The sequence below is a fragment of the Pongo abelii genome, chromosome 15, assembly GCF_028885655.2.
Source record: "Pongo abelii isolate AG06213 chromosome 15, NHGRI_mPonAbe1-v2.0_pri, whole genome shotgun sequence".
NCBI lineage: Eukaryota > Metazoa > Chordata > Mammalia > Primates > Hominidae > Pongo > Pongo abelii.
Genome location: NC_072000.2, coordinates 26682201 through 26698300, shown reverse-complemented (window position 1 = coordinate 26698300; position 16100 = coordinate 26682201). Strand labels below are relative to the sequence as shown.

Sequence of the window (16100 nt, the reverse complement as noted above, 5' to 3'; positions counted from 1 at the left end):
GTGGCTAGATTTCAAGGCTAGCATGAGTAAGGAAGGCCAAAGCCTTTTGGATCTGAGGGTCTGTTGGGCGTCAGAAGTCTGTAATTCGATGCCTTAGGAAATTCTCTGATGGCTGTAACATTCTAGTGTGGACAAGCCTAGATGTGAGTAATGCTTTAATGGGAGTCACATGGGTATTGGTCTACAGATGGGGGAGTTAGTGATTATTCATGGCAAATGTGGGTTTTCTCAATTCCGGCAATTTTTCTAGTGAAGACTTGCCCATTGAGACAACATGGCTCCTTTTTAATGAAATGATTTGCTTGGTTTTTTTTTGACAGAACAAGCCAAACTGGGTGTCATTGTCCAGGCATCCTAGAATTCATTCTTCCCTAAAGAAGATCTGTGTGATAAGATGATTACTTTATTAGTTGGGGAGGATAGAAGCAGGACTAAAACTCTAACCTTGAGTACCTCAGCAATACCAGATGGATGTGCGTCTCATTCTAAGTGGCTTTACAGACAATGAGTCTAAGCTAAAACATTGGAGGAAAAAAACCCACAGTAATCAACTTTCTTCCTATATCTCATCAAGAAATGTGTGTTGGCCGGGCGGGATGGCTCATGCCTGTAATCTCAGCACTTTAGGAAGCCAAGGCAGGAGGATCACTTGAGGCCAGGCATTCGAGACCAGCCTGGGCAACATAGTGAGGCCCCCTCCCCCCATCTAAAAACATAAAAATTAGCTGTGTATAGTGGCACACACCCATAGTCCTAGCTACTTCGGAGGCTGAAACAGGAGGATCACTTGAGCCCAGGGGTTTCAGGCTGCAGTGAGCTATGATCACACCACTGCACTCCAGCTTGGGTGAAAGAGTGGTGAGACCCACAGCCAAGCGTGTAATCCCAGCACTTTGGGAGGCCAAGGCAGGCGGATCGCCTGAGGTCAGGAGTTCCAGACCAGCCTGGCCAACATGGTGAAACCCCATCTTTACTAATAATACAAAAATTAGCCTGGCATGGTGGCACACGCCTGTAATCCCAGCTACTCAGGAGGCTGAGGCAGGAGAATCGCTTGAACCCATGGGGCGGAGGTTGCAGTGAGCTAAGATTGCACCACTGCACTTCAGCCTGGGTGACAGAGTGAGACTGTCTCAAAACAAAAAAAAAAAGAAAGAATGAAAGAAAGCAGAGAGAGAGGAAGGAAGGAAGGAAGGTATGTAGGTTCATAGTCAAAGTAGAAAAGCCTTTTCCCAGTTCATCTTTTTCAAAGCCACTCCAGGAAAGTCGCACTTAGACAGCGTCCAAGTTGAAAAGCCCAACTGTTAAAGTGTCTGTTGTGCAGTTTCCAGAGGGGAGGCAGCATGGAATCACGGAGGAAAGTCTGGACCAGGAGTCCAAGGACTTAGCTTCTCATCCAGGCCTTGCTACTTATGCAGTGCATGACTTTGATAAAGTCCCTTCACCTCTCTGAGCCTCAGTTTTTGCAATGGTAAAATAGGAATGATACGACCTGCCCTGTGCACCTAAGAAAGTACTTAGGAGATCAAGTAAGGTAACGGATATCAATGTTTTATAAATCCCCACTGAAGGTGGTACTGCAATAGAAGGAAGGAATCAGATCTGTGTTCCAACTCTTTAATAAGTGCCTCCTGTGAACCATTCCCATTGCCTATGAAGTACAGCATAGAAGACTGACTCCAATGTATTAGGAAGACCTTTTATTATCAGGGAAAAGCTGGAGGCTGTGACAGAAGATTTAGCTTCCAGTCCAGCTACAACAAACTTACCCTATGATTTAGGCAAATAACTGCCTTTCTAGGTCTCAGTTTCTTCATCCATAAAATAGGGATAATAATACCATCTTCATTTTCCCCACTTGAAAAATAGGAATAATAATTGTCCTATTTTCTTCCCCTATAAATTGGAGATGATAGGCCAGGCGCAGTGGCTCACGCCTGTAATCCTAGCACTTTGGGAGGTCGAGGCGGGTGGATCACTTGAGGTCAGGAGTTCAAGACCAGCCTGGCCAACATGGTGAAACCCCATCTCTACTAAAAATACAAAAATCAGCCAGGTGTGGTGGCATACGCCTGTAATCCCAGCTACTTGGGAGGCTGAGGCACGAGAATCACTTGAACCTGGGAGGCAGAGGTTGCAGTGAGCCAAGATCGTGCCACTGCACTCCAGCCTGGGCGACAGGCTGTTCCCTAGCACTTAGTTTATACTAGTGTAGCTCAATATTTTTTTAGCTTTTATCTTTGTAATTTTATTTATTTATTTATTTATTTATTTGAGACAGGGTCTTGCTCTGTCACTAGAGTGCAGGTGCACTCACAGCTCACTGCAGTATCGCCCTCCCAGGCTCAAGCAGTCCTCCCACCTCAGCCTCTCTAGTATCTGGGACTATAGGCGCATGCCACCATGTCTGGCTAATTAAAAAAAAATTTTTTTTTTTTAGAGATAGGATCTCCCTATATCACCCAGGCTGGTCTCGAACTCCTGGGCTGAAGTGATCCTTCCACCTCAGCCTCCCAAAGTGCTGGGATTACAGGCATGAGCCACCAATGCCTGGCCTATCTTTGTAATTTTAATTTGGTCAAAAATAAGGTTTTGGGGGCAGAAACCCAATTTTTATGAAGTGAGGACTCTTATTCCAATGCCAATCTACTGTGACCCTCGCAATCACTCTGGCAGCTCTCTGCCAGAGTTCTTAAAGGTTGGGGCCTCCAAGAAGAAGCGAAGGCAAGAAGTGAGCAGTTAGTGTTGCACGTCCCATCTTCCAGTGGCTCCTGTGGCCTAGAGCAAGGGAACATACTCGAAATGTCAGAGTGAAAACGGAAGAGAAGCACTTACTGATCCCTGCTACAGTGTTTGTTTTCTACGAACCCTTAGTGGAACATTGACACTCTTCATTCCTGAGAAGATTGGATCTATTAAATAACACCCATCCTCATTTTCCCTCTTGCAACAGCCATTCTTGGCTCTAAGAAGCACCTAGCTATACACTCCTCCCTTTTCAGTAGCTTAAAGACCAAAGTCAAACCTTGTTTTTCTCCTGCTATTGATTGTTTGTCTAACCCCTTGAGCTGGTTTTATAACCCTAGCTTTATTGCTCTAGTCTTGGCTGGCTTTGAAATTCCCTATGGATCGCTCTTTTGATAACCTCCTGCTAGGCAAGGAATTTACTATCATCTTTCAGCACTATTAGCAAACCTGTCTCGAGATCTCTCATTTCTCAGCACTTGATATCATCCAGAGAACAGCAGTTTGGCGGGGGAAGAATCATTTGACAGGGGGAACGTGTCCTAAGTCCTGGAATACTACAAGCAGGTCTTTTAGTCTCTACTAACCCAGTACTTCTGAATAGAGCATATGGGGACTGTCTGAGAGAGGAGGGCTGAAAAATGTCCTGTTGTCCTATCATAGAACTTTACATAAACTTACAAGAAGAGGAAAAGTCTGTAAGGATTGGTGGCACTCAGAATCTCCTTTTTCTATCTTCTCTTTGCCTGATAATTATTATCACTAATTTGATGATGAGGAGTTATGTCTCTTAGTTTCATTTCTATAAGCAGCCCTGTTCTGTTGGGAAAGACTGTTAGCACCAAAATTAGGAAGACATATTTGAGACAAATATGTGCTTCCTTTTCATCTGCATCTAACTTCAGCCTGTGCCTTCTGATTCTATATTTCAGTCTCAGGGCTAGATTGAGGTTGAGTTATGGTTGAGATCTGAACATCAGTTTTTAAAAGCTGAGCATAGGACCTTACAATCTCCATCTCACTGGTTCCAGACCACTACAGAGAGATCATGGAGGCTTGAGATGTCCTTAGACCACAGTCAAATCCAGCTGACCTCAGGATACTCTAGCTCTGCCTTTCCACCTGCATCCGTTTGGTCTCTGCTCCTTTCCTCAGGCATTTCGTGGTGCAGCTGGGCAGAGCATGAAGAAGCACTTTCAAAGCACCCACCCAATGGACCCTGATGACCTATTTTACCACAAGAAGTGGACAGAGGAACATTTGGGAGGAAGCATGTCAGGAACGGCCTCCACACTCTTACTCCTCCTCTGTGTAACACACACAACCCAGCAGCCAGCCATTCAGTACTGGCTGCGGGCCTCACCTCTCAGGAGAAAACCAGCCCCTGCACATAAGCAGAAGTGGATTAGTGGAAAGAGCGCCGGATTAAGTATCAGGAGACTGACTTCTAGATCCAATTTTACCCATCAGTAGCTGTGGAATTTGGAGAAAGCCACTTAACCCCTCTATGTCTTAATCTCTTAGTTTGTAAAATAGAGAGGGAAGTACCTGCCCATCTCCTCTCCCTGAATTCCATAAGGTTGTTTTGAGGGTCACGTGAAACATTGGTGGGTAATGAGCTTTGAAAGAATATAGTACTGAGGCTTTGTATGCATTGCATTCCTACACACCACTTCTAAACTACTAGGACTGTTTTTATACAGTTATTTTATGTTCTTCACCAAGGGTGGGGCCGTCATGTCTAGGGTAGAAGCCAGCCTCCAGGAGTGTTTTCCACACTTGTAAGTCTTGAAAACCCCCAATCTTGGGGTATGACCACAATCTGTCCAAAAAATATTGCCCTTTGGCTCATTTTTGAAGCCTTCCAGCGGCAGGTGGTCTCTGAAAACAGCCCACTTTTCCAGCCCTGCCATTTTCAGAGAGTCTTGAGGCCCTTGTCACTTTGGGTGGACCACGTGTCGCTCAGCTGGAGGGTCCTGAGATTCGATACTTCACCATCACTTACTGCGATGTGGACCTAGGCAACTCACTTGGTATCTCTGAGACTCAGTTTCCTCCTCTGTAAAATGTGAGAAATATCTGATTCCATAGTGTCGTCCTGAGGATTAAATGAGATGTGGAAAGTACCTGATCAAGTTCCTGGTCAATATGTGTCAGTTCTCTGCTCCTCTTTCCCCTACTTCAGGGAGAATTATTGCTAGGCACACCTGCCTGCAGATCATTTACGTATCTCCAAGGCATTTCAGAATCAGATCAGAAATGAGACCACCCTCCAAATGCCAATCCTGCCAACCGTCCTGTCTCTACTGTCTCCCCTCCTTACCCTTGGTGCCCCATGCAGGGAACATCATCGGCTCTGGAATCTTTGTCTCGCCAAAGGGAGTGCTGGAGAATGCCGGTTCTGTGGGCCTTGCTCTCATCGTCTGGATCGTGACAGGCTTCATCACAGTTGTGGGAGCCCTCTGCTATGCTGAACTCGGGGTCACCATCCCCAAATCTGGAGGTGACTACTCCTATGTCAAGGACATCTTCGGAGGACTGGCTGGGTAAGAGGATCTGTGGAGACCTGAATGGTCTAGGGGAAAAGGAGGAAGACATTCAGAAGGAGGTCAGATCAGAAAAAGCCAAGGCCAGGGGTTTCCAGTCTCCAGTGTGTCACGGGGTGCTAGAGAATGGAATGTCTCTTCTGCTTCCCTGCCATGGTTGCTAGTGTAGCCTTGTGTCCCCTTGAGGCTCCTGATAATGATGGAGGACCAGGTTTGTAGTTTTGACCTCTATGTTGATCTTAGTGGGAAGGATTCTATGAGTGAGAGCAAACAGAACTGTATAACAACACTGACCACAGATTCCCAGAGAAAGCACATCACAAAAACAACGCCCTTCTATCTTGACAAATGAGAGTGGCCACCTAAGGTAGAGCGTACCCTCTTCTCACACTACCAAGGATAATGGCCTCCCTCTAGAGCTGGGCCCTAATCTTAAATTTCCTCAATTTCTGCATCCCTGCCATTAGTAAACCCTTACCAATGGGCCAAAGGGTGTGGAAGGCGCTTCCCCTGCAAACTTCCACTTGCTGCCTCTCCTGATTGTTGCTTACATAACCACACCCTTAGTATGTCCCGTCCATCAACATTCTGGGGTTGCAGATTTTGTTTTTCCACCATTGGATGCTGGTGGCTACAGTGATGGAGAACAGATCAGGAAAGGAGAGGAGAGAAAGAAAGAATGCCAAGACTTGTGTTAGTGCTTGTGGAAATTTAGCTCTTCATCATTAAACCATTTTATTGTCATTGCAGAGGGCTGGGTGTCTCATTTGTGGGTGGGGGCAGAGGCTGGGCTCTTCAGCATCCCTGAAAATAAAAAAGAGATGCATGACTTGCCCGGGCTCTCCCCTGACGTCTCTGCATCCCTGCCATGCCTGTCGGCGGGGATGTCCCTTTCCTCCTTCAGGTTCCTGAGGCTGTGGATTGCTGTGCTGGTGATCTACCCCACCAACCAGGCTGTCATCGCCCTCACCTTCTCCAACTATGTGCTGCAGCCACTCTTCCCCACCTGCTTCCCCCCAGAGTCTGGCCTTCGGCTCCTGGCTGCCATCTGCTTATGTAAGTGTCATCTGGGTCTTGGTAGCAAGACAGCCTCTTTTATTATATTTATTATTATTATTATTTTTAGAAACAGAGTCTTCACTCTGTCACTCAGGCTGGAGTGTAGCCGCATGATCATAGCTCACTGCAGCCTTGAACTCCTGGGCTCAAGTGATCCTCCTGCCTCGGCCTCCCAAAGTGTTGTGGTTACAGGTATGAGCCACTGCACCCGGTCTGAGGGACAGCCTCGTTTAGCCTCCCTGGTGGTCTACATGTCTCTGACTCTCCTAACTTCTCTCCAGTTTTTTTTTTTTTTGTGAGGCAGCATCTAACTCTGTCACCCAGGCTGGAGTGCAGTGGCGTGATGTCCACTCACTGCAACCTCCGTCTCCCAGGTTCAAGCGAATTCTCCCACCTCAGACTCCCGAGTTGCTGGGATTACAGGCATGAGCCACCATGCCCGGCTAATTTTTGTATTTTTTGTAGAGATGGAGTTTCACCCTGTTGGCCAGGCTGGTTTCGAACTCCTGACGTCAAGTGATCCACCCGCCTTGGCCTCCCAAAGTGCTGGGATTACAGGCCTGAGCCACCTCACCCTGCCTCCTTTTCTTTTCCCCATTACTTTTCTTTCAATTTCCTACAAGTGTGTTTTGTATGAATGGATTCTGCATACGATTGGCTGGTGTTAAAAAAAAAAAAGAAAGAAACTTAAGTAGCTCCTTGAAGGCACTATGATTTTCACTGGCAGGGTTCTTGACGTTACGCAAAGCACTTTCACCTATATTATCTGATTTGGGCCTAATGACAAGTCCATGAGGTAAGCTGGGCCAGTGTTAACATTTTCCCAGAACAGATAAGGAAACAGAGAGCCAGGCAAGTGACTTGCCCAGGGAGGCAGGCCGCGTGGAGTGCAAGGGCTCCTGATTTCTTGTCTGTCCAGTGCACTGCACTGTGCTGGCTACTCCCAGCTGCTCCTAGGAAGATTACTCTGGCTTCATGGCAGTAGGTCCACATCTACTTCTACCTCAACTTGTCAAGTCACACTCTTTTAACTCTCTTGGGGAAGGGTTTGTCCATGGTCCCTGCCCTTGATGAGTTTTCTAACTAGGAGAAAAGCCATATAGACAGATACTGTGGTTAGGATTCAATTGCAGTAAAAATTCAGAGAAGGGAGCTAGGCATGGTGGTGTACACCTGTAGTTCCAGCTACCTGGGAGGCTGAGGTAGGAGGGTTGCTTGACCCTGGGAGTTCTGGGCCACAGTGAGCTATGATCACACCTATGAATAATAGCCACTGCACTCCAGCCTGGGCAACATAGTGAGATCCTGTCTCTAAAAAAAAAAAAAATTAAAAACAACAGTAACAATAAAATTCAGAGAAGGAGAAAAGATCTCTGTGGGCTGGAATAGGTTAGAGAGGCTTTCTAGAGAAGTTCTGCAGAGCCGTATTTCTAGGAAGTCTCAAAGCTTTATCTCTGATATTAGTCATCTCAATGGATTGGGGTATTTTACATCTTTAATCAAAAACTAATTTCTAAAGTAAATACTTAGATATGTTTCAGGGGCTCCACCTCTAGAGTTCACTCGGTCCCTGCCTTCCCATACCTTCTAACACACATACACTTAGCTGAGGGTAGTGACCATCCTGGCCATATGCTTTCCCAGGTCCTGACACTTTTGCTTCTGTCCTGCTACGGGATGGGGGAGGAAGAGATCACTCACCCACCTCAGTAGCCTCTTACAGGGCAGGCAGCTGGGACCTAAGAGGCGGTCTCCTTGGCAAGTGAGCCCTCTTTGGCAGTGCTGGTCAACTCTGGGACAGCCCTCCACCACCCAGGCCATTTGCAATATGGGGCCAAGACATTTGTTTGAGGGTGTATTCCTTGTGTTTAGTCAGGCCTGCTCACAGATCTGGAGGCAGAGGAATGCAGGCTCCAAAACCAGGCTGCCTGCGCCTGCATCTCCAGTCCACCATTTCTAACTGCAGTGGTGAGTGCTGGGCAAAATCACCCGCCCACCCTGTTGTGAGATGGGGAGTGTAATCCTAGCTGCCTCAAGAGGTCGTAGTCACAAGGACTGCAAGAGAGAAGGAAGGGGACACCCTCAGCATAGTGTTAGACACCCAGCGCCCCAGTCATATCAGTCACTGGGGGTGGGCAAGATGCTGGGGCCACTTTATCCTTGCATCCTAGCTGGATCCAGAGTTGAGATGGGGAGCGGGGAAAAGCGAAGGCGTGGGAATGCAGGAAGAGTGCTGTTTCTGCCGTCAGATCAGCTAAGGGGAGGGTGGGAAGCAAGGCCACAGAAGTGCTGGCCACTGCTGTTTTGGTGTTTCTTTGCACACAGACAGCTTCCTTTTTCCTGCTGATGCTGCTAAAGTGTCTCAGACAAGAGGCCACCCTTACCCTCCTACTAGAAATCAAGAACCCCTGAGGCTGTTCAGTTTGCACCCTAGGAGAGGAGCCAGGCCACAGGTTGAAGAAGTTCCCGGGCAGCCAGACCCCATGGCTTCCTTTGCATTCCCCAAATCTGCCAAGGGTTTGACATCTTGCACAAAGACCCTCCAAAGTAGTGTAGCCTTTTGGGCGTCCCCTCAGACCAGAAAGGTCCAAACCCTCCTAGGAGATAAGAACGGCACCTGCCTGTAGCCCTGCTCCAGAATGACAGGTTGCACAGTCCTCTCCACAGCCTTCCCCTCACCTAGACACTGCTAGCACCAAGTCAAGGAGAAATTTAGAAACTGGCTGATGACAAAAATGACAAGATCCCCCTCCTCTATTCCTGTAGTCAAAGATTCAGTAAAGCTTATCTAAGTTTGTCCTCTGCCTTCTCAGCAGAACTGCAAGGAAATTATCTCCAACTTAACAGTAGCCAATCTTGTCCTCCAAAGATAGGAATTTTCAATGTCCTTGAAATATGTGTTCAAATATTTGTCTACCTTCATAAGCAGAAAAATCTTAAATCCTTCTTATTCCCAAGTGTATTCCTCCTTATTTCCTTTAGGGGAAATGGAAACCAGCTCCACACCTGTCCCGCTGCAGTGTCCCTTTCCTCCTAGCTGTGAAGGCCATGTGGAGCTGCCATCCCTCTGCCCAGCAGGGTGCACACGTACATGCATTAGCTATACACAAACTTCCTCTCTCCCTTTCCTTATGCCTGACACTCCCAGCTGCTTTGAGTCTGTGTACAGAGGTTCTGTTTTCCGGTTTGTTGAATACTTTTTTTTTTAATCCACTTCTATAGGCCCCTCAAATCCTCTTTTTTTTTTAAATTTTATGGCAGGCCATACCAGATAAGCATCCAATCCTCTCATAAGGTATTCAATAAAACAAGAACCAAGCTGTCAGGAAGACTCGGTAGATGCTTTTTTTTTTTTTTTTTTTTTTTTTTTTTTGAGACGGAGTCTCACTCTGTCACCCAGGCTGGAGTGCAGTGGTGCCATCTTGGCTCACTGCAACCTCCTCCTCCCAGGTTCAAGCGATTCTCCTGCCTCAGCCTTCCAGGTTGCTGGGATTACAGGCATGAGCCACCACGCCCAGCTAATTTTGTATTTTTAGTAGAGATGGGGTTTCCCCAAGTTGGTCAGACTGGTCTCGAACTCCTGACCTCAAGTGATCCACCCGCCTCAGCCTCCCAAAGTGAGGCCACTGCGCCCAACTGGTAGATGCTATATTTCATTAAATGGTGGCACTTTTTATTCCAGCACCCCTCCCACCCACCCACCTACCCCCACCATCATCCAGCCCTCCTCATCTTCTTAGCAGGTGCCAGGCAAGCCAGCTGCATAAAATAAGCCCAGCCTGTGTCTCTTTTGGGAGACGCAGTAGAGAGTTCGGGTGTGGCGTGAACATATGCATATGGGGAACTCTGCTTCCTTCTGTCCTGTGGTGACATGCTGATGACTGTGAAGCGAGAGGTTTTGAGGAAAGGCCACCCTCTGTGGAGAGGTCATTGCTGTATAATGGAGGGCACTGGAGGACAGGGCACAGGGCCCAGCAGGGAGAGCCCGTGTGGTAAAGCCCGTGGCGAGGGTTTGCTGGGGGAGGGAGGAGATGAGGCCAAGTCTGGTTCCATGGTGGGGCTGTTTTGGAGGAGAACTGATGAGAAATGAAGTTGGGACTAGCCGGGTGGTGGGGGTGGAGAGGTGGAAAGAACCTGCTGAAACTGGCTTGCCTGCCGGATCCTGGAGCGGGTGGGGGAGAGGAGAGGGAGAGGGAAGGAACTGCAGACTTGGATCACACTTATGCAACTGCAGCTGCCACTTCGAGTTATTCTATTATTTAGGTCAAAGCTGATTACTCACTGCTGAGTCAGCAGAATATCCCTAGCCACCCGGCAGTAACAAAGAAAAGAAAAAAAAAAAAAAGAGGGAGAGAGAGAAAAAGTATTTTACATTTTAATTAAATAAAAAGCCTTTCTCTCTTCTCCAGAACAAGTATATTAGTGGGAGTGGAGGGAGTTAGGAGGGGACTGGGAAGTGTTAGAACTTGGTTTTGATAACTTTTGTGATTTGCTTGTGTGTTTTTCTCCTTTTGTATTATTTCATGAGTAAATGACTATATTCCCCATATAAAAGATCCAAGTAAGATATAAAAAGAGTCAGCAGCGATAGCCGCCCTTATCATCAGCCCCTGGCCAGTAGCTGCAGTCATAGTGGATAGTTCTAAATAAAGTGCATCTATTACTGTACAAATCTGGCTGCATAGACCTATATATTGACAAGTTGTTCCTACAGCGTGCCTTTTTTTTTTTTTTTTTTTTGAGACGGAGTCTCCCTCCGTCACCCAGGCTGGAGTGCAGTGGCGCGATCTCGGCTCACTGCAAGCTCTGCCTCCCGGGTTCACACCATTCTCCTGCCTCAGCCTCCCGAGTAGCTGGGACTACAGGCACCCGCCACCATGCCCAGCTAGTTTTTTGTATTTTTAGTAGAGATGGGGTTTCACCTTGTTAGCCAGAATGGTCTCCATCTCCTGACCTCGTGATCCACCCGCCTCGGCCTCCCAAAGTGCTGGGATTACAGGCATGAGCCACCACGCCCGGCCTACAGCTTGCCTTTTTATCCTGTAGCCACATCTTTTGGCTGTTACCTGGGTCTCTAGTTGTAAACAAAGCGTCCACAATGATCCAGAGGAAGCACTGGGTCCAGGGGACACCCTTTCCCAGGCTTCCATCTGTGCATCTGTGCAACTCTGCATTTTCCTCTGGGATCTGTTTGCCCCCTCGTTCTCTTGGAGACTGGATCACCTTTCATTCAGTCTGCTCCTGGCCTCCTTCCTCTCATTTGGGGTTGGAGTCATGTCCAGCACCTGAAGTGGAATCAATTCTTTTTATTCAAGTTCCCCACTTCTCCCTGAATGTCTCGACCTAAAGAAGCTCCTTCTCCTTCCTCGCCCTCAGGAGAAAGAAATATCCTGTATGCATTTCTCAAGGAAAAAATGCTTCTAATCTTGCTTTCTATCTTTCTACTGAGATTCCTAAGAGGCTAGCTTTTTCCAGGGCTTCAGATATCTCTTCTTCCTTGAGCTATTTGGAAAGGAAAGGACTTCACGTGTTGCTTCAAACTCCTGAGTTGCTTTGTAATTCCTCTGCAGAAAGCCTCCAACTGCCTGGTGCAGAATGCTGTCACAGAGAAACTCGTGAGTTGTTTTGCAAGTCTCTTGCAAGTTTAATCAATCCCTTGACATCAGAGCGTTCAATAGTCTTTCCTATCATCTAAATCCCTTAACCTCAGTTTATTTTCCCTTGAGCCTTCACATTCTCTACCCCCAAACTTCTCCTCCCCAGACACTAAACATTTTCCTTCAGATAACTGGGCAGCACTGCCTTCTTGCCCTTCCCTAGTCCCCAGAGTTCTTCGGGTATCCGATCAGCCTTGTTTATATGAATTCAGACAAATACAGACTGGCCTACATTTGATTCCCATACATCCAAGACTCCATTTTTCTCTGTACACCTCCTAACTAGCCAGCATCTAAAATCTAAATGTATTGAAAATCTCTTGATTTTTACTCAATGGCCAGTTTGACTACCATCCCATTTTTCATTTTTATGATGCATTAAGATAAAAATTATTCTGTAAGCAGATTTTTTTGGAAAAGAGAAACTAAAAAAAATCCATCAGCTAATTACCATACTGAATTCCTACACCAAGAGGAGATAAGGTATGATTTATAGAGTCTTAGAAAAGATTAGTCTAGTGAAGAGAATAGTATGCAAAAACACATAATTACAATACAATGTGATGGGGAAAAAATGTGGGCAACACAGAGAAAGGGGCTTCAAAGTTGGGAAGAGAGTGCTTGGAAAGGCTCCCAGCTGGAGCTAAATGTTGAAAGGTAAGTAGATTTTATCCAAGGAACAGGGAATCACTGAAAGATTTTGAGCAGAGGAGTACCATGATTAGGTTCACATTTGGGAAAGAAAAGACTGAAACTTGAAGCAGAGAGACAAGCAGGCTAGGCATTTGTCCAGGCCAGAGGGACGGTAGCCTGAACTAAGAATGAAGTAACAAGGATGGAGAGGTGACAAAAACAAGAACGATTTAGGAGTAGAATCAGCTGGACGTATTGATTAATTGACTACTAAGGGAAGGAATCAAGTTTGTCTCCAAATCAAAATGAAATGTGTTTCAACTTAAACGTTCCCAGCATTGATGACAAGCAGTTAGAATGTGTTCTACGTTGGCCGGGCGTGGTGGCTCACACCTGTAATCCTAGCACTTTGGGAGGCCGAGGCGGGTGGATCACGAGGTCAGGAGTTCGAGACCAGCCTGGCCAATATGGTGAAACCCCTGTCTCTACTAAAAATACAAAAATTAGCTGGGCGTGGTGGCGGGGGCCTGTAGTCCCAGCTGCTCAGGAGGCTGAGGTAGGAGAATCACTTGAACCCAGGAGGCGGAGGTTGCAGTGAGCCGAGATTGCGCCACTGCACTCCAGCCTGGGCAACAGAGCTAGACTCCATCTCAAAAAAAAAAAAGAATGTGTTCTATGTCTGCCTTCCATGTCCTCCCTAGAGCCCCGAGGGGTGCTGAGCAGGTCTCTGGTTAGAATCTTCCCCAGGGTGGTGCTCCCAGGATCCTGCTCAAAATTTTGCCTGCTCTAGAGCAGTATAACTTAGAAAGGGATTGGGACTCTTGGGAAATATTATATAAATGCAACACTTTATTCACTTAACAAACATTTATCAAGTGCCCACGATGGGCTAGTTACTGTTCTCGGCACAGGGGGGACAACAATAAACAAAAAGACTCTCATTCTCATGTGAAGCAGCAGCAGCAGCAGATTTAGCCTTCTTTCTTAACACGTATTATACCACACCCACCTGTGTGTCCTCTATTGATGCCGCAGGTAATACACAATCAGTCATACGTTATTAAATATTTGAGTGTCTGTTCTGCTCCAGGCACTGTGGCAGGCATGGGGATAGTTAGTTTTTGTACCAAGGAACTCACAGTCCAGTGGATGTTCCCGACAAGTATACAGGGAATTTCAGTTCAAACTGGAGTTCCAGTTCCCCAAGAGGACGGCATCCAGGCAGCTCCTGCAAGAAAAGTGAGGATGGGACTGGGGTTGAAGAAGCTCTTGGAGAAAGTGACATGTACATTGAGGCTGAAAGACCAGTTGGACATAGTCAGGCAATGTTCAGCATGGAGGGAGGGTGGAGTAGAATGGGGTGGGAAGAATGTTGTAGCAGAAGGAATTAACATGTGTCAAGGTCTGAGGACAGGAAAAATCACAGCTGTTTGTGGGAATTAAAGGTTGTTCAGTATAGCCACACCATAGACTAGAAGGCAAGAAATATATAATAGAAGCAAGGACCCCATCATGAAAAGCCTCATGGGCCATAAAGAGATTGGGCTTTCCCCTAGGAGGAATGAGGTTTGAAGGGTTTCAGACAGAAGACCGACACGATCATATTTGTATTTTAGGAGAGTCATGCTGCAGAGCTAAAGGATGGATTGGTGAGGGGAATAAGATCAGAGGCAAGAAAAGATGATTACAATTCAGTTGTAGGGATTCAGATTAGAGATGACCGTCATGTGCATCTTGGGGCAGTGGGAGTAGAGAAAAGTAGATGCATTTGGCATTTAGGAGGTAGAACTGGTAGGCCTTGGTGATTAAGGTTGAAGGAGTCAAGGACTGTGTGGTCTTGTTGGGGATACAGGCGAAGTAAATCAAGGACAACACTGGTACGTATTGTCGTATCGTCTGAATTGGTGTGGTTCAGACTGGTCAAGTTGACCCCTCTGTCCTTGTCACCCTTTCTACTCACTCTTCAACACTTAAGACTTGCTGGGACTTGAGGAAGCATCCCCTGTGCTTTTGGACTCTATGTCTACAATGGCAGAGTAAATAAGTTACCTGAGAAGTCAGTCTTCTTCTTCGTTTCAATGTGCTTCAACTGCTGGCCCAGATCACCTCCTCTTTCCTGATTCCCATAGTGTCTCTTCTGCTCTTCAGCTTTTACTCTCAGACTGAAGTTCTGCTCTTCAGAGAGTGTGCGTGCCCACACCCTGGAAATGGAGGAATGAGGGGCTTGTTTCTGGGAATATGTCTACTTCTGATTGGGAGAATAGTGAATGGGATTGAGGTTTCCTGAAACAGGAAACTCTTTTGGAGTTCAGCTTCTACCAGGTGTGGTAGAGATTTGCCTACTTTCTTGTACCAGCCTAGAAACTTAAATTCTCCTCTGGCCTTTTGTTGCTGACTGTCAAGGATCACTTTGTTTTTCTCAGAGGAGCCAGGGCCCATGGTTTAAATAAAGTCACCCATTAATTGTGTCTGGTAAACTTTTAAGGGTTAATGTGACACACCAAATTTATATCACATACCTAAGAACATAAAATCAGAAGGCTTATGGGAGTGAGGCCTAGTGGTACTTGGAGCTTTGGCGGAAAGAAAAAAGGGCATCTCTGTTATAAGAGTTCAGCAAGTTGTGCTCACTTTAGCGGCACATATACTAAAATTGGAGCAGTACAGAGAAGATTAGCATGGCCCCATGTACAGATGACATGCAAATTCACGAAGCGTTCCATATTAAAAAGAGAAAAAAGTACGGGCGCAGTGGCTCGCGCCTGTAATCCCAGCACTTTGGGAGGCCGAGGCGGGCGGATCACCTGAGGTCAGGAGTTCAAGACCAGCCTGGCCAACATGGAGAAACCCTGTCTCTACTAAAAATACAAAATCAGCCAGGCGTGGTGGCATATGCCTGTAATCCCAGCTACTCGGGAGGCTGAGGCAGGAGAATCACTTGAACCCGAGAGGCAGAGGTTGCAGTGAGCAGAGATCACACCATTGCACTCCAGCCTGGGCAACAAGAGTGAAACTCCATCTCATAAAAAAAAAAGAAAAGAAAAGAAAAAAGAGTTTAGCAAGTTTGAGTACAAGCTACCCTTGGAATTGGGTTATAACTGAACCGTTTTGGGGAAATTTTGCAGCCTGGGTCCAGGTTTATAGAATTTAGTGAACACCAACAGAGCCTACAAGCCTTCTGGTCCAAGAACCAACTAAACCGCACAGGATCCACACCCTGTCTTCCAAGATTGAAATATGATGGAGGGTCAGGCTAGCCCTCCTGGGCTCAGTGCAGACTCAACAGAACCCATTCTCATCCACCTTGCTCCATGTCTGGGGGACATCAGCCCTGAGAATTGGGGTGTGAGATAGCAATTTTTCAGGCCCAGGCTGAAAAAGTAATGAGTAGGATTAAAATGGGGTTCCCCAGGGTGGCATGGCAGGCCACCCCTGGATTTCTTGGTGTCTTCAGTTTTTC

The 16100-nt window shown here is 46.7% G+C and overlaps 2 protein-coding genes and 1 non-coding gene across 4 annotated transcripts in view; 2 read left to right on the top strand and 1 right to left on the bottom strand.

Moving 5' to 3' along the window:
• Positions 1-16100, top strand: part of SLC7A8 (solute carrier family 7 member 8) — a 58247-nt gene that overhangs the window by 11997 nt on the left and 30150 nt on the right. The window contains 2 exon segments of the mRNA NM_001132416.1: positions 5087-5291; positions 6196-6347. Coding sequence (NP_001125888.1) covers positions 5087-5291; positions 6196-6347 — 357 coding nt within the window.
• The window catches only part of C15H14orf119 (chromosome 15 C14orf119 homolog), a 62188-nt gene continuing 59405 nt past the window's right edge, over positions 13318-16100 (bottom strand). For both annotated transcript variants that reach the window (XM_063715522.1, XM_063715523.1), the window contains exons 3-4: positions 14690-14841; positions 13318-13868 (exon numbers count right to left, since the gene is read on the bottom strand). In XM_063715522.1, the coding sequence (XP_063571592.1) occupies positions 13822-13868; positions 14690-14841 (199 nt within the window). In that variant the 3' untranslated portion in view covers positions 13318-13821. The remainder of the gene's footprint in view (positions 13869-14689; positions 14842-16100) is intronic.
• LOC112128849 (U6 spliceosomal RNA) lies at positions 15264-15369 on the top strand. Its single transcript, XR_002911305.3, has one exon. It is a non-coding gene; the product is annotated as a U6 spliceosomal RNA (small nuclear RNA).